Here is an 18,150-nt window from a genome sequence, read left to right as displayed (position 1 = left end):
TTATATAAATGTACACATATATATGGAACCAGGCGATTGTCGTGTTATTCGTAACGCAGGTTGATTGTTAACTTGAAGTTTTTTTCGAGCAATATATTCTTATTGTGTATTTTCAATTATTTTACAACACATTTCTAATATACCTCACGAAGATGAATGTCTCTATACTGCTTACTTCAATACTGATCGTTGCAGGGCTTATTTGCATGGCAGAGTTTGGAGTTGCTGGTGGGAAACGAATGGCAAAAGGTGATTTTGGTATTTTAAATTGTTTTCAAAAAATTGAATGAGCGTGGTATAAAAATAAATCTATATTTAGTACAAAGATCAAAATACAAATTCACTGTTTAAACTCGAGGAAAGACAAAGATATTGTACATAGAAAAAATAGAATTACGTCATTACATTTTGTGGAAGGAGATATTCCATGACTACGGTTTCGTGGCAGTCCGGTTCGAGTGTGGTAAACTAACTATTTCAACGATATAGATTAACGTTGATAAACTTCTTTACTGAGCATTGACTGCAGCGTGACTCGAGGACTTCAGCATTTTTGTAGCAAGAGATCGCCCACGAAGAGCTCATGTTCGTATATAAGTATTTATAACCAGCGATGCCTGGTGAGCCATTGATCATGGAAATTTTGAGATAGAGAGAAAGATGTGAACTATTTTCAATCGAACTTAGCATTTAATTTTTTTCAATATGACTTTGAAATTGTTCTAATAGTAGTACTATCCACGCAAAATATTAGTTCGGAATAGGGTACTTATTTACATATTCTGCTAATAAACAGAGTATGTTACAGGTTTTAAAAGAGGGCGTAGAAGAAACAATAATTGGCGACAATGGGGTGAATTCGGGCATTGCAGTGCAACATGTGGCATTGGCGTGACGACACGATATCGCCTGTGCAAAAAAATTATGTGCAAGGGAAAGTCTTTTTCGACACAACCGTGCTTTGTGCAACCATGCGAAGAAGGTTTTTATTTTGAAAATTTGATAAAACAAAAAAGTAACAATTTCACAATTAATTATGGTAAAAAAGCTTTGGAACAGAGGCAAATTTCAGCAAACTTCAACAGGTGTTTGAATGACGCACAAAAGACAAGAGAGCTATGCTCAAATATATGGACACGTAGCGCCACCTAATGGCAATAATTTTGATGACGACATAGCAACAAAAAAAATTAATAGCCTTCTGAAGGAAATTTTTATCATTAACCACTGAAAATTTTAAAGCAATTGGTCCAGTAATCAAAGAGAAAAGCGACTTTTTAAAAACGTGTCGAAGAACAAGAACAGGAACAACAACATAATATTGAAACGATCGCTATGTCCACTACGTGTCCAAAAACCATCTTTCGCAGCGTCGAAATGTTCATAACACTAGAAAATTTGCAAAAATATTTGAAGACTGATTTTAACAGACTAATTTGAATTTGGTTTGGGAAAAAAAAATTCAGCAATAATGCCTTGTTTTTGCTTACCAGCGTTTCCTGACGTTTGCTGTGTTATTGAAAATCGTTTTATATATGCTTGAAGAAATTAGTTCTGGCTGCAATATTGCCAAAACGTGCTTGCCATATTTGTGTTAGCAGCTTTGATTTAATCTATTAACACCAGAGTCGATTGAACATAGTATATTTCAAAATTTTGTGCTTTGTATCTTTTCTTGAGTACTTCATAAAATAATCTTTTTGTCCAAGAAAATAAGCAAACATTTATTTCATTTGATCAGTTTGTAAATTGAGTAATTTTGTGTATTTCCGCAGATAAATTTTTTTTTTCGAATACACTGCGGAATAATATATATAATAATGTATAAGAAGAAGCTATGTGCTTGTTCCACGTCCCGTCGAACTGTGTTGTAATTTGTGTTTAAGAGGCAATTAAATCAGATACAAAAATACAAATATAACAATGTTTTTTTTCATATAGGTAAATGGAAACCTTGGTCAAACTTTGGTCCCTGCAGTAAGTCCTGTGGAGGGGGAATCAAAATCAGAAAACGAAAGTGCAAAGGAAAACAATGTTTAGGGCCTGATCAACATTCGAAACCATGCAATAAAATAAAATGCAAAGGTAAGCTATTATTCATATTAATTTGTAAATCTTTGTCCATAGCGTCCATATGACCAACCATTAGTAAAAGATACTTTCCATACGAAATTTTACTATTTGATATATTTTGTCGCTTCAGTCTATGACAATGTTCTCTTATTCCAAGAGATAAGTCTATAGGAGAGCTCTACGCAAGCTAAAATACATGTTGATAGAATATTGTTAGTAATAATTTGACTCAATCTCCGCTGCGAATATGTACATCTGCAAATTCATTCTACACGAAAATTTGGGAAGTTCATTATAATCAGAAATGTACAAATTAAGACAAATCGACTGACGATTCACACAGCAGAAGTATTGGTCTTAAAACGTGAATTTATTTAATAGCAACTAATTTACCAAGACGAACCGATTATGAATTTTAACAGGTAAATGGAGTGCCTGGGGTCCACCAGGTCCTTGCAGTAAAAAATGTGGTGGGGGGAAAAGAGAACGCGTAAGGACATGTTTGACTACGGAAAAGTGCTACGGACCCAGTAAGAAAAAAGATACATGTGGTACAAAAGTATGCCCAGGTAATGACCACATGCCTATATTATTATTATAGATATAATGTCCGACCTTGCATACATACTGTTACATGCTCATATTTTCGAATGCGGAGCCATTAGCATTAAGTTATATTTTGTTAGTTTGTTTGATTTTGTTTAACTACATAAATTTCTGAATTTTATCTTTTTGTGTTATCTTGAGGTTTATCGGTCATATTATATCCCCGGGGACTGTAATGTCTACAATGCAACACTAATATTTCATAGAAGTAAATATGGGCTACACTCGTTGATCATCGGAGTCGCATATACAATTGAGATGGTGGCAGTAATGTGATATCTTGTATTGTATACAGAGCCTTCAATCTGGGGACCGTGGACTAAATTTGCTCCATGCACAAAATCATGTGGAACCGGAGTTAAAGTAAGAACAAGAAATTGCAAATCGAAGACATGCAGAGGACCAAACACACAAAGAGGAGACTGTAAAACACAACTATGCGAAGGTGAGAAAAAGGATTTTGAATAAAATTTGATTGTAAAGTGATATTATAGAAAATCTCTTTTACTATATGAGTGGGCAATACACGTATAGGTACTGTCATGATGCCTGGGCGAATGCCGTTCAGTGAGTCCGAACCAGGTAAAATCACCCGGAAGAAATTTGCGTAACAAGGCAAATTTTAAATGAGATAAATATACAGTAAAGTAAATAAGCCCTAGAAGATCCCCCGAAAAATTGAAAACTCACAAAAAATAGGAAATTCCTTCTGAATAAAATTTTCATTTGTTACTACTGAAAATTGCGACCGCCTCTTTAGCAAACGGAAAAGTGGCATGTCGTTCTAACAAATAAACAACAACAAAGCACTGTTCAACTATATGGACACGAAAGTGTAACATCATATGGCACTCATTCAGCACCCTCGTAACGCCCAATGACCAAACCAACCTAACGGTGCATATTTTCACAAGCAGCAAAATTAGGCGATGAAACAAGAGGCCCCACAGAACAACCCAATTTATTAGTCCACTTTGTTATTATTCATGGATTGTATTTAACATACAGCTGACTAACTCTCGGTTAAGGCCGAGCAAGACATATTATCGTCATCAAAAATTAATTGGCCGTTTATTTTCTGTGTATTCGTGATAAAAATTTATTTGATTTTGATGAAGCTCCGTCAGTGTGGGGAGAATGGGGTAAATTTTCGCCGTGCAGCAAATCTTGTGGAACAGGAATGAAAGTGAGGACAAGAGAATGCAAAAGTAGAACATGTCTCCGTGGACCCTCCAAACAAGTTGGGAATTGTAAGGAAACACCGTGCCCTGGTAAGAATTACCTGAGAAAGTAGAACTGGCTTGTTGACTGTTTTCTTATTATTATGACAAGGTTGGTCACCAAAGATATGGGTTAATCATACTTGAAACTATATATTTCAATGTATTACTAAATGACCATGCTCCACATTGTAAAATGCTCCTAAATGCAACATGTACGCTTTATAGCATTTTTATTGCCAAGTTTTTAATAACCTACTGGTATAATAATAACAGAACAAGAAGTGGATATTTCGCGCCGCTTACATAGTAGTTGGGTCGTGATTTGACCGAATGAACAATTAACTTTGTGGATAGTTCCAAAGTCACGTGGCTAAATCTTTTTGTATAGGAGATTGGAGTGAATGTACAAAGTCTTGTGGAACTGGAACGAGATATAAATTTGATTCAGAAAACTGTCTGAATCCCGGTAATCCAAAATGTTTTAGGACGTTTGAAGAATGCAATAACATAGAATGTCCAGAAGGTTTGTTATACTGTCAGAAAATTATTACTAAGCCGATTGTGAATATAGTTGTTCTGAATTAACAAATCCCGTACAACTGTCCAATACAGTGTTATAATATGGCTGTTCCACGTTGGGCGCCAGAATTTCTCAATACTCCAAGTCAAAAATTGACCCAATATGTTTACTTTATCTGCTTCCCACACAATATCGTTCTCTATCTATTCCACATTCATTAAATCCTTCGTAATAGTTTTTGTAATTCGCCTCTGTTCTCCATCATTTACATGGGGCGTTGGAGATGTAATATCCCAATATGGCAAATGTTAAAAATATGAAAATATGCGTTCGTTTACGTGTTGGGATTTTGCACGTTTTTAAAAACTTATCTTAAAACGATTTATTTTCGAAGATAGGAGGCAGACAAATACCCCAAATGAATAATTTACTTCTAGTAATTCTAGAACTTGGGTAATCTCATTATGCATCTTCGATAACGCAATGTATCCCATCTATTTTAGACACTGTCTCAGTATTTTTTACAATTTACCATTGTTTGATCATTGTTATTCAGATGCTAATTCATATAGAATCCAGTCTAAAATAGTTTTATGTGATGTCGTTTATTTGTTGCTAATTCTCGAATTTAATTAAGTAATTTGTTTTAAGAAACGTGCACCGATGGTAAAGATTATCGATATGGAATGAAGTATTCATGTTGTGATAACGAAGAATATGGTGGAAGAGTCATTAAGGGTAAAGAAGCCGAACTTAGTCAATGGCCTTGGATGGTTAGTAAAATTCCGTTTGGTATTTTATTTTTTTGGTAAAAGACCATTTGATATAAGTTAATTAAAAAAGCATTCTGAATAAGATAATTCAATGCTACGAAATGACACAAAAATACTGCATATATTAAAAAAAAAGCAGCGCAAGTTTATGAGTGTCAAATTCGAAACTACAATGTAAGAAAAGTGTTACTTTCTTGGTTTGTATATATTTCTTTGTGTCATAAAGTTGATTGAGAAGCTTCCGAACTCAGTCTAAGCTTTCGCTTTCACAAGAGCAATAATTTGTATTTATCAAATATTACTTTAAATAATACAATATATTTAATTAGTTCATTTGAAAAATCATGTTCAGGTGTTGATTGTCTTCAAACAAATATGTGGGGGATCATTAATACACCCACAATGGATTTTGACCGCCGCCCACTGTTTCAGGTTAGTTTTTGAAGAATATTTAGACTTTTGCATATAGTCATTCCTTGTTTAATACTATTATCGCGCCTATGTAGCACTTTGGTCAGATAGATTAATAATATTCAATTATATACTAACCAACAAAACGTAATGTTTTGTCTAACACGTATCTATCTGTTATCAATTTCAGTGAAGAAACTGATCCAGATCCCTCGTCCATCTCTGTTTATGTAGGAATTCAAAACTTAACACAAAGACAAGATTCATCAAAGCGCCATTTGGTGGAAAAGCTTATACAACATCCCAGATACAAGGATCTACAAAACGATGTCACTCTTCTAAAGGTTAGCGCCAGTTTATCAGCAAACTATTTTTATACAGCTATATCGAACACTTATATTTCAGTTACTTGTGTTCACCCTTTTACAATATCTTCGAAAAATTGTGCACTAATGAATTCACTGGTATGAATTTATCTTTATTGTTTAGCTCAAAGATGCAGTGAACACACAGTTTCTATCAACAGTCTCGACAATCTCCCTGCCGCTCACTGAAGATACTCCTCTAGATTCGACTTGTTTTACTGCTGGATGGGGATTGAGTGAGTTTGCTTATTTTAGGATAAAGTGTGCCCATTATTCCTAGGATTAGTATTACTAAGTATCACCAAACTCACGTTGTTACTCATTCATAGGACTTCAGATTTCCCTGGGAGTATTTGAAGGACTATGTGTATTAGAACATTCCCCAAACATTTGGTCAACTCAAAACTGCAATTGCAGCAAAAATTCCTATAGAGGAGTATGTGTGAGTGATTTCACGATTTTGCGCAGCGTGTGCAAGTCTGTCTAATATGCATTGGAGTGAATTCAAAACTTGTTCGTGGCGCTAAACATGAATCTACAGATAAACGCTCGGAATACACCAATGCCATTTATTCCCAAGTATCTTATCTGTCCGGAATAGACTGTCCAATTAGTCTGTTAGTTGACCTGGTAATGAACACAGATTAACATCCTCAAACCAAGCTGGACTTGACCAGTGATATCTAACACGACCGCCGGACATCGATAGCCCTCCTCGCCAATTATCATCACCTGTTAGCTATTAACTATCCAATGTTATGGACTCCTTTATACATTGTCAATCGTATATTTAATTACTCTATTTTACGTGACAGCAAACCCTCGAAGTTTCACTCCTTCCGACCCTCTCATGGAAGTAGATGTCCAGGTACTTGATATTGGTGTATGTAGAAAAGCTTACAAAGATAATCGGCAAGTTGGCTCCTATGTTATGGAGTCTAGCAAACTAATATGCGCCGGGAGTTTAACCAAGAAAAACGATGCTTGCATGGTAAGTGCAATTACGATTTTCCGTACGGCACATCACAACAGCCTATGATTATGCTACTAGACTGTGCTATGGTAATAAAGATCGCGCTCATTTGTCTGGCATGATCACTTGATTGTTGAATATGTGATGAGCAGTCCTTTTTACTATGGGGAGTGTGCACTGTAATGTAGATATACTCATACATCGTGCAATTACATATGTACTGTATACAGAGTATTTTATTTTACAGGGCGATAGTGGCGGTCCCCTCGTCTGTCAAAGATGTTCCTCGTGTGAATGGTATCTGGCCGGCGTGACCTCATTCGGTCCAGAAGATAACTGTGGATTACCTGGACATCCAGGCATGTACTCAAGAGTGAAGAGCTTCGAGAACTGGATCGTCGGTCATATACCATCCTTGAAAGGAAAACAAAAATCATGCGAGTACAAATATGGACCTTGAACCTATTACAAGAACCTGAAGTGATTCAAGTTCATGGGTCGTACTGACGCGAGCCTGTAAAACAATTTGAATAAACAATAAACGTAGCCCCAGTCACGCACGCTATTCATAAATTTTTGCACTTGATGTGAGTTTCTGGATTTGTCCCCAACAAATAGATATTAAAAAAACTTATTCTCAGAGCGGTTCTGCGTAACGTTTTAGTAAGACATGTAATGAATTATCCAGGCGAATGTTGCAACCAATCTATGTCAATGTAAAGACTCATGTCAAGAGATGTGAAGATAATATTTAAATTGAGACTGGTAAGATTTGCACCAAGTTTTGCCATATTTCATTCAGATAACCAGTTAAACAGGGCCGATCATATTACCTCATTAAAATATCTAATATTATATTTGTGTATAATAACAAGAACGTCTAGTCTCATTCGGATGCTTCATCTTTTGTGTGGTTCTGTCAAATGTCCCATAATGTAGATATTTTGCCTATTGAGTATATCTACAGTGTGTATTATTGTTTTAAATCTTTATTTCGTGTTTATTTATCCGGTGTGCATGTAGTTTTAATTGAAAAACCTTATTTTTATATTATTTGTTCTCGTTCCACATCTAATTTCAACAAGTTTCGTTTTAAGAAATGAAATAGTAGAGGTATTTAGGAATGTACAACAACATTTTGAAATGGTTCGTAGGGTCGGTTTTCATTCAACACGAACGAGTTCAGCGCGAGTGGAACGCATTCTCTCAGCTACGACGGTACCGTAAACAAGCGAGCAATGCTCAATTATATGGACACGAAGACCAAAACGAAACATTTTACCCACAATTTCCCCAAAACAATATTATGGAAGCTGGATCTATGAAATGGCTACCGTACCTGTGGATTCAGTGTAGTTTAGTACCACGAGTCCTTACAGTGGGCACAGATGTAACAATTTTTGCATAGGTCATACCCGACCCCCACCTGTGATTGTGACGTAATTTTAGGTTGTCGTAGTCGCGTGGGGGTCAGGAATGACATATGCAAACGGAAAGCACATTAGAAATGCATGGAAATCACTACACCAGATCTCCGGTACCCACTACAGCACTAATAACCTTCCGACTTTCGCGCAGCATGAATTCGTAACATCAAAAACCAGGACAGCCTTGACGTAGGCCGTCACTTGTACTTGTACCGAGATTTGTTCAGATAAATGGTGTTGATCGAAATGGAATCCACTAAACCAGGGTTTCCCAACCTTTTTATCTCAATTTTTATCCCACTTCCGATTTAGTGGCTGAGTTTTTATTTCCCATCACATATGGACTCACTGAAAAAGAATAATTTTCCTGTCAATAATAATTAGTAACTTTCTTTAATAAACCTTGCAATTGGTGTAGAAGTTCAAACGCCGCGAAAACATTCATTGCGCACTCTAGCGTTCCAGGATAGTAACGATCCGTGTAAAGAAAACCATTGTTATTCATCAAATAGAACATTTCAACGCATAAGATTACAAAGAACGCCTCAGAGTTTACATTACATTACACCGTCCATATCAATTTTGCTTTTTTTTTCTTCATATGATAGACCGGGGTTCGGAATCTATTTTTGAAAATGCGCATTGCTATCGAACCCGTTCACCTTTGACGCCGCAGACTTACTCCACAGAATATTATCACACTCCACGAGACAAAGTTTCATTTATGTCCCACCGATGTTATGGAACTTTTGGTTTTTACTATTCGTAGGACATCTACAAATGACGCAGTCAATATCACCTTTGAACTCGTTTGAATTGCCCATGTTTTGGAAACTCTTTATTTTGCAATTATTTTTTAGCAAACTGATGTTTGAAATATGTTGCCTCATTTGATAGGGCTACATAAAACCATTGGAGATGGTCTTAGTGCAAAAAACGCATTGCGGCAGTTGCTCAAAATTTTTCCTTACAAACGTGAAAATTAGCCGAGATGACTATCATCGTACTTTATTTTTACATAAGCCATTGCTTTTTAATAACAATTTAGCAGAATGGAGGAACAGGTCAAATATTTGTTCATCAGAGCACGTGCCTACCCAATATCTCTGAGACATTTGAATAAAAACTGTTCTCTTTTGAGGTTCTGCAACGAAAATTTTTTTTGCGTAACATTCAAGGCATTGGTGCTCGTTCGACACATGTCTATGAGGTTGTTATCGGCCGACCAAAGATCAAAATGAGTTACGTAGCACGATCAGAATATCATGGCCAACAACGTGATATTTTACTACAGTTTCGATTAATTGAAAGGGAATCTTTTTCCGCTTCATGGCATATATTGTGATTTTCATTGTGTAATATTTAATTATTGTGTTGTTGTGCGTACCGTTTTAAAGGAGCATTCTTTTTTCCACCTGCAACCTCTAAATTTCCTACCGGTTGGGAACCACTGCACTAAACTGAGTGACGGTAAGTGCATTTTTAATCCAAAATTCGGAAGAACCACGGTACACACCTAACTCTTTTCTGATGCTCGGACTTCATTTCATTTGGAAATATTAATAGCGGTAGCATGAAATAACTTGTGTATTGTACAGAATAGAAAATAGACAAAAAAAGAACACTTGAAGGCAATCAGATTTTTCGTTAAATGCCCAGTCTGCGATGGTATGTTCAGGCGTATATATCTTTGAGTTTGATAATGACAAACAAATTTATGTTGAAAATATCATTGGGAGACATTTTTGTGGAGCCAATTGTACCAGTTACATAAACAACGTTATTTGTTTGAAAACCTCCCAAGGTTTTCCTTTCAATTTATTTGGCGCTTTTTATATATCGTTCCGTTAGAATATTTACATATATATCAATGAAAACGTTAAATTAAATACTATTATTTAATATATGTTTTTGGGACAGAAGATCGGTACTCTAATTATATCACATGATATAATTCTATCATAAAGCAAAAATTACTTTGATTACAGTTAACTAAAGAGGATAGTAGAAAAAATAATGAAAAACAACTAAAACAAAAGTATCCAACAACGAGAACATCAGTAATGGTCTGAGAACAAAAGGAAAAAACAAAAACAAAAAGTATGCTAAAAATGTTTCAAAAAAAAAATTTGATGAAATTTTGTACACCCCATCAAATTTAATCGCAAAGAAAGGATTTGATAAATGTTCTTCAATCTTCTTCATATTGCATTTCAAGTTCGTTAAAACTGTCACCTAAATATTCCTCGTCATCTTCGCCCACGAGCGAAACGTCTCCATCTTGAAGTTGTTTTTCCAACTTGCGTAAATGAGCATCGTACCAAGCAGCCTTTGTGCGCAATAAGCGCATGGTGACGTCATGACGAGCTTGAGCCTGTTGCATTTGCATGTTGACCTTTTCTATGTTCGCTTCGTGTTCCTTAATCCTAGCAGACATGAGTTTCATTTTCATTCCATGTATGCGTTGACTATTAGTTTTGTTCAACATTGAGAAATTCGAATTGGCTCGCGGACCAGTCAAATGCTCTCGATTGTGTTCTGGAGTTAATCGACGCCGCGGAGGTTGGGTATGCATTGGCTTCAAGGATCTCACGGTTCTAACGTTTGTGATCCTTTGCAGGCGATTGGAAGCTGGTCGAACTGCAGGACTACCAAATTGAGATGGAGTGTTTAATGACCGCGAGAAAGATGCAATCAGTTGCGACGCAGCCAAAGATGAAGAGGTTATCGCAGCTACGCTTGTAGTGTGATCGCCGCCAAGGCGAAAGAGGTTTTCTTCAACGCCGTTTAGGTTCGTTGGGACATTAGTATCAGTGTTGTAACTATTTGGTGAAACGTCTGGTGAGAAGGACTCAATAGCTTGAACTATAGAATGGTCTTGATTTGAAGAGGCTTCCTCATTAAAAGATGTTTCAACGAAAGATCCCTGATCAGATGGTGCTGAAATACAATGTTAGGCAAACATAAACTTCCCTCAACTTATAAAGGCTCACACATAAATTTTTACCAATCAAAATAAGCAAGCGCAATGGTATTTGTGACGCCTCAAGACTAGATAACTAAATTTTGTTCGGGCGTTCTTGACATGGTCATTCTATTGCATCAATTGATTGAACCGACTTAATTTTTATAATAAAAACCAGCTCAAGTATTATCACACCGACAAGATATTACTTCCTATAGCCTTATTTTTCTTTTTCATAATGATGTATTCAATTGGTTTTTCTGCGGTTTATTTATTACAATTATATTCTAGGGTTCGTGAAAGATCCCAACGCGTTTTATTTTAAAATAAAACTTTTCAAATGTTTCTCACGTGCTGCCGTGGATGACGATGGGGCCGGTTCATTGTTTCCTTCCTCGCCAGCAGCGGTCAATGTGAATGCACCACTCATAGACGTTCGGGCTGTAAAAACGCGAAAAAGTAGAGTTATGACCTGTCGAGGCATACTTAGTTACATTGAAGCTTTCAGGTAAGAGATTATGAGAATCACAAATAACTTTGATTAGCCCATCTAGTAATGCACGTTTAACAATTATGTTGAATACGCCTGATGTTAGAGGTGGATTATTCTGTGTACCAACTCCCAATTATGATTACAAGTGATGATTGAAGTTGTATCTATAAGCCAAGGCGATTTATGCCCGTCAGGGGATGAAGACTGGAGTAAGTTTAAATTACTATAAATACACACCAAAGAAAGAACACGAGAGATAACGACATAACATAAATAACAAATACCAAATAATTTCTTCCCGCTGTACAATGCAGCAGGGTCGATATTGCCTCTGTGTTTGAGATTCTCCCAACATTTTCTCAATTGCTTTACGCTTCTTGGACGCACCTGGAACGAGGAAATAAGTAGTATGCAACATAAGCGATTGGCGCCATTTTATTATAATATCAAAGTTCAATTTACGTTTTAGATGCTGGTCAAAATATATGGAGTAATATACTCGATTCTAGTTGTATTAAATCATAATCAACGTATTTATTCGTTCCTATTAATTGAATTCACATTACTTACATTTTCTTTGGCATTAAATTCCGTTTCTATCGCTTTCCATGCCGCATTTGGAACCCGACAAAACGTTGACATGTTTTTTTGGTTGAAAGATCCCTGGTAAAGTAAAACAGTTTCAATTTTGAGTATATGAAACATCCTAGAGTTGATGGCTAGTGGGTTAACGTACGTTAATTAGTGGAAAATTGTCCATCACCCACACCTTACCCGCCCTTTTATCGATTGCTGATAGTTTTACACTTCCTCTGACAACGCATACATTTACTTTGCCTAAGGCAGGCATTTGCAAAATTGAATGTGTTTGTTGCACAAAACAAAACGATTTTAGCCAAAATCTCAGCGATCTACCCTTTTCTCAATGGTATTTACTCACCAAATTTGACATATCGCATTGTTCCCCAACTTTAGTATAAACATGCTTTTGGATCTGAAGTGAAAATAGTGTTATTTTAATATTGCCAGATGTGCAGCCATACTATGTCGTGCCATCACAATATCATTTACAGTGCAACGGGGTACGTGCATATAGAATGGAAATTGAAGCCCAACGTTTTCTAGCGAAAAAGCCCATCCGATACAGCCAGTAACATGTATTCACTGATATTTCAGGTACGAACTACAAAATTGTGGTCGATGAGTCATTTCAAATAACATAGTGACTAAATTTAGAATGGTGGATTCCAATAATAAGCCTATGCGTGCATGTTTATTTTGATAAGCTACAACTGCAAAATGTCTAAAATCAAAACAATATGAAACTCATTACTTTCATTAAAATACAATGAAAATCTTGCCTTGGGCGTAAGTAGTATGAAACTTCTATTTCTTGAAATAACAAATCGAGTAGTTATCGATAAAACGGGAGGTATTTTAAATTGGCGTAAACCAAGCGCGCCCAATCTTTTTAGTGTCAGGGGTCACTTTCAAGCAAGCAAATTCATTGCAGGCTGCAAACGTTTCACTGAACTCAAATACCTGCCAATCCCCTCTCCGCGTTAGAATTTACATAATAGATTACATAAAAAGCAAGTTATTTTGCTTAATAACAAACAAGTCAATAATGACTGGTTACTGAGTAGGGAATAAGTAGAAATGCCATAAGAAAGGTAATTTTAACATAATTTTTAATCGGTAATCAGAATAAAATTAACGTCGCCAATGATCGTATAACAGTATTCGAAATTGTCTAACAGAACGCGCAGTTATGCGACTTAAATATAGATGTCCGCCTACATGTGGATTTAGATGGCCAGTACAATCATCAAAATCACGAAACACATCCTCTACAAATACCAAAAATTTAAGAAGTCTGCTTTATAGTGCGTGCCAAATTAAACAGCCTGGCGGGACGCATGCGGCCTACGGGTTGGTGTAAAGCCGTAAACTTTTACGTCTTTGATAGGACGGGCACTCACCAGAGCGCATAGGAATTCTTTCTCTCGCTTCGTAAACGGCACTCTTGACGCTCCAGATGACATCCAAATTTCACCACCCATTTCCACATTGGTCTGTCTGGATTGTTCAAGTTTTATTGACATATCCAATGCATCAGTAACACCGTCATCCCCGTGGTTTTCATCTCGTTCGAAGTTATCGGAGTCTGTTGAAACCCACATATCGCTAATACGCGACTCAGGCGAACGTGTCACAAAGCCCGTTTGTTTGTTTGTGTCATCGGGCATAATAACTATTCTTCTGAAAAGTTGGTATTTTACAAATAGTGAATAGAGCTGGAATTAAGTGACTATTTAAAAGAAAATAGAAAATAAGGCAATTTTATAAGTTTGCTTTATAAATTAAATAAAAAGTTGTCATAGGAAATCAATCAGTAAATAATTAACAAATTTAAATGGCTCGAGTGATCACAAATCAAATATCAATTAATCTAGTTATTGGTTTGTTTAGTATTACCGCGGGCTGGGGCAATGCCATCATTCTCGACTTCAATATAGCACTAGATAGGAGAAAGATTTGACGGCAGGTTGAGTCAAACTATTTGTAACCAAAGTAGACTATTTATTAATCAAGGTCTTAAGCTTAATTCTTCCTTTTTAGTCTTAATTAATTCTTCCTTTTTAGTTTTTTTGTGAACGCAAACGTAGGTGAAAATTTTGTTCGCATTAATTCGCCACATTATTAATCAATTAAGTCGCAGAGTTTATGTGATCAAGATCTTCGCAAAAATTAACATAGAAAACTTCAACAATTTTTGATTGATCTCGTATGGGTGTCATTTTAAGCCACGAAGCATACATAGAAGATTTGGTGACCGTACATTTGAACCCATGTACATTTGAACCCATGCGTATATCCACGGGTTCAATCTATATGCGGGTGCTAAAACCCATGGGTTAGGGTTAGTATGGGTTTAACTATCCGTGAAACAAAAAAAATTCCATAGGTGCAATAGCATACAGGTGCAATTGTCATGGGTTCAAATGTACGTGGGTTCAAATGTAATGGAACCAGAAGATTAGAATTTTCAGGTTCTGAAGCCCTATCGTTTCTCCTTACTAGGCGATCACACACATTCCATCTGCCCGAAGAAGGCATCCCAATGAACAGAAAAAACGCTTCGTAGTGAACGATAAAAACATCCGATATATTCAATTTTCAAGATTTAGCAAGCGTATACATATATGTAATCAATGGCGTGGCGCTCTGCATTTTAATACTGGCGGCTGAAATTTACCTAATAATACAATACAGTTAAGCTTTGTCGAATTTTATTTACTAAGAAAAACTAGGCAATACTGCAGATTAGGTCGCTATAAAATGAGGAAACAATGAGTGCATGGTTGGGGCAGAAAATCGTTGTGGTATAGCCGACAAAGCGAGTGTCAGTGAAGATGTAACCAACCAACCCATTATACAAATCCATACAATGAAGCACATTTACTCGTTACAGGAAGGTAGGCATCGTGTAATCACGAGCCTGGGAGGTCTTACACCGTTTCGTCGCACACGGTTCACGTACATACAAGTAGAATTATAAATACCCATTTCGGCATATGAATAAGCCTACAACACAGCAGCCGCTTACGCATCGTGTTTAGTCGACATGCAACAAGCGACCATTGCATTCTGACACTTACGCACGAAGAGTCATTGATCAAAACCAAAAGCATGTCATGATGACCGAAACGAAATGTCATCTATGCCAGGGTTCCTTAAATGTTACAAAACCTAGTTGGCAATTGGCATATGCATTGAATATGATAAAATCCAAAATTAGCTTCGTTCCAAACACCTGAAGCAGACGGCTCGCGCAAACTATCTGTTTATTGTATAAAATAATGTACATTTTTGTCCCAGCGGTGTGGGTTTAGGTCTTGCACAAACAGTGGACAGAATTTTCCCACCACCATGTTATACCAAAAACAGAATGCCCAAGATTACATTCGAATTATGACACAATGTGTTGATAGCCTTGTAAAAGCCGAAGTGTACTAAATGTTTTCTGTTTGTCGAAAAATGCGCAATTTTGACCATTATAAAATAAATATGGTACGGATAAATATCACTGAATTTAATTTGGCATTCTTTTATGTACAGGAAATTTTAGTGTTGCCGACAAAAGGGAATCTCGCCGTTTCTCGGCCTCAAGTTGCATTGTAAGAACAAGGATTAGTCTAATCTCGAGATCAAATCACGTAATTAATTAAACAGCACGCTGTGACAATGCTATCAGTCTACTCCCGGAAACAGCGTTATGGAAATACGAGCCAGACATTTAAAACGTCACGAAAATCGATCGAAGAGAGAGCATTAGAGAAACAAAAATAGTGTGAGAATGTCTGAAGTGTTGAACGCATCTACACTCTTTCCGCCCCAAATACCACGAATCCTCTTTTAGAGTCTACTAATAGCCGCCGGCCATGTACGTCTGTGCAACTGAAGAGTTAGTACAAGTCAAGCAGGTAAATTATTCGAACTATCGCTCTAGCTGCCTATTGCTTTTTGAAGGAAGAAATTACAGAAGCGTCAAGTAAATAAGAAATAAAATATAAAACAGTTTGCACATGGAAAAGCGCATTTCTATTTCGACTTCAATCCTCGACTTGCAAACAAATTATATTATTCAAAAGCCATTCAATATGCTCTTTGGGGCTGTCCGGATAATTTGACTAAGAATTGTTTTGCCTCGAAGGTGAATCCCCACAGAAATTCCATAATTTACATAGCACTCGAACTAAGTCAACAACCTGAACCGCACCTCCGACAGACCCGACCGAGATCCCTGATCGCTAGTCTAAGAGACCCGCCCATAAGCTCCTCAACCTTATATAGCAACAAAGCCACTCGGAGAGAGAAAAAATGTGAGCAGTGACGTACTCAGCTCTTTTTTCGCATAACACGTAACTATCTCTCTCGGATTGGACGAGCGTCACTCACTCGACATGAAATTTGTCATTCGCGCGCTGTCTCAGATCAACTCGTTCAGCCAACTCACTGCTTAGATATCGATTGTATACGGACGTCAATGATTTGGGTTTACAACAGTTAGACAATATAATACAACTTGTTTTCGCCACAATGAGAGCTTGCTCATGCCTACCACTCACACATATGTGTAACATTTTACTGGAATTTCGAATAATAAGTGGTATATTATATCTGCATCAACTGTGAGGCCTTATTTATTGCTAACTTCTCAGCAAGTTCTGATATTCTGTGGTCGCTTGTGACTTTTCTAGAATAAAATACATTTTGCTTTGAGTGAGCATTTCTGACATTGCTTTTATTATTAGAATTGGTACGGGTTGAATTATGTACATATCTTCAATTTATTTTCAATGGTTAAAAACAAGGGGTGTGCTATATTTTTTGTCGGTGGGCCATATAACCAACTTCAAACTATGGCTGGGCACCACAAAAATGTAAAAAAAATGTTTTTTCCATGTACAGTAATAAAGGCACCGGGCAAAACGGCGAACGATTTAACGCAGCGACAAAAGCAAAAAAAAATTAACGGTACCGGTATGTATTTTACCCATGTGACTGTGTGAGCGCCCTGTTAAACATAAACTGTCAAATTAGGATTGTATGCTTGAAGGGGAACTCTGAGTGTTGACAAACGCAACACTAAATGGCTTGGCGATCCCGAGTTATGGCCCTGGGACCGCCTGTTGCACACCACTAGATTAGGAGTATATATATCTCTATCCTTATTTGCAGAACTCTCGAAATATCATTTCTGTTGAGAAGATCTAATTCAAACGCTATGACATCGCAATAAGCGGTTGAGTTGGTACCAAGACGTGAATATTTATAACTGTTGATAGTAGCGGCAATCATTTAAATACTCTTCCAATATTATGGAGCCATCCATGCATTTCTTTTATTGTTTTCGGAAATGGTTCTATCGATATTAATTCTATTCTTATATGGGTACAATCAATGCAATAATTTTCTTTTTCTAAATTTTTTTGTCGTAAAAAAATTGGAAATTCTGCGAAAAATCAATTCTTTTCGTTGCTTGTAAAACAATATTGAGTGCGTCTGCAATCGGTATCTACTCCACTGGGTTCCAGGCTGCCATGTTATCTGTGAGCTCGGTAGTCGCAGTACCTGTCGGTATTTCTTCATTCTTGGTCTTTTTGAAGTTATTTACGTTTATTTCTCGGCAAATTTTCTTTTTACAATCCATCGTTGCATCTGACAACTCTGTCTTGTTTTTCTGTTCGATAGAAAGAAATTTATAAGGTTGCTGACCGTTCACAACACAACCATGTACAAAGTCTTCAACCCCCA

The 18,150-nt window shown here is 36.7% G+C and overlaps 2 protein-coding genes across 4 annotated transcripts; one reads left to right on the top strand and one right to left on the bottom strand.

Annotated features, from left to right (window-relative positions):
• LOC120346651 (uncharacterized) lies at positions 1 to 8,237 on the top strand. 3 transcript variants are annotated; one of them, XM_039416434.2, is made up of 13 exons: positions 4 to 249; positions 809 to 982; positions 1,942 to 2,085; positions 2,496 to 2,642; positions 2,975 to 3,124; positions 3,798 to 3,950; positions 4,291 to 4,425; positions 5,074 to 5,195; positions 5,548 to 5,627; positions 5,797 to 5,950; positions 6,096 to 6,207; positions 6,787 to 6,962; positions 7,192 to 8,228. In XM_039416434.2, exons 1-13 carry the CDS (start codon positions 153 to 155, stop codon positions 7,402 to 7,404), a joined length of 1,857 nt encoding a protein of 618 aa, XP_039272368.2. In that variant the 5' UTR covers positions 4 to 152; the 3' UTR covers positions 7,405 to 8,228. The 3 variants fall into 3 exon arrangements, with proteins under 3 accessions (XP_039272369.2, XP_039272368.2, XP_039272370.2); XM_039416435.2 differs by lacking the exon at positions 4,291 to 4,425 and having other exon boundaries at positions 1 to 249; positions 7,192 to 8,237; XM_039416436.2 differs by lacking the exon at positions 809 to 982 and having other exon boundaries at positions 11 to 249; positions 7,192 to 8,218.
• A 1,703-nt stretch (positions 8,238 to 9,940) lies between these two features.
• Positions 9,941 to 14,161, bottom strand: LOC120345943 (uncharacterized). The gene is made up of 6 exons (XM_039415546.2): positions 13,812 to 14,161; positions 12,770 to 12,823; positions 12,400 to 12,492; positions 12,114 to 12,216; positions 11,688 to 11,777; positions 9,941 to 11,311 (listed from the first exon to the last, which is right to left on the bottom strand). Exons 1-6 carry the CDS (start codon positions 14,076 to 14,078, stop codon positions 10,563 to 10,565), a joined length of 1,356 nt encoding a protein of 451 aa, XP_039271480.2. The 5' UTR covers positions 14,079 to 14,161; the 3' UTR covers positions 9,941 to 10,562.
• Between the last annotated feature and the right edge of the window lie 3,989 nt (positions 14,162 to 18,150).

The sequence above is a fragment of the Styela clava genome, chromosome 8 (genome assembly GCF_964204865.1).
Source record: "Styela clava chromosome 8, kaStyClav1.hap1.2, whole genome shotgun sequence".
NCBI classification, from domain to species: domain Eukaryota; kingdom Metazoa; phylum Chordata; class Ascidiacea; order Stolidobranchia; family Styelidae; genus Styela; species Styela clava.
The sequence above is the reverse complement of the archived record's forward strand: the minus strand, read 5'-3'. Positions and strand labels throughout refer to the sequence as shown.

Bases quoted from the DNA above. Each gene is read 5' to 3' on its own strand.
- LOC120345943 (XM_039415546.2), bottom strand. From the start codon at position 14,078: ATGCCCGATGACACAAACAAACAAACGGGCTTTGTGACACGTTCGCCT. The intron at 12,824-13,811 runs GTGAGTGCCCGT...TTTTCACTTCAG, and splicing joins AAGAATTCCTATGCGCTCTG to ATCCAAAAGCATGTTTATAC. The intron at 12,493-12,769 runs GTGAGTAAATAC...TTACTTTACCAG, and splicing joins AATGCGATATGTCAAATTTG to GGATCTTTCAACCAAAAAAA.
- LOC120346651 (XM_039416434.2), top strand. From the start codon at position 153: ATGAATGTCTCTATACTGCTTACTTCAATACTGATCGTTGCAGGGCTT. The intron at 3,951-4,290 runs GTAAGAATTACC...CTTTTTGTATAG, and splicing joins TAAGGAAACACCGTGCCCTG to GAGATTGGAGTGAATGTACA. The intron at 5,951-6,095 runs GTTAGCGCCAGT...TTTATTGTTTAG, and splicing joins ACGATGTCACTCTTCTAAAG to CTCAAAGATGCAGTGAACAC.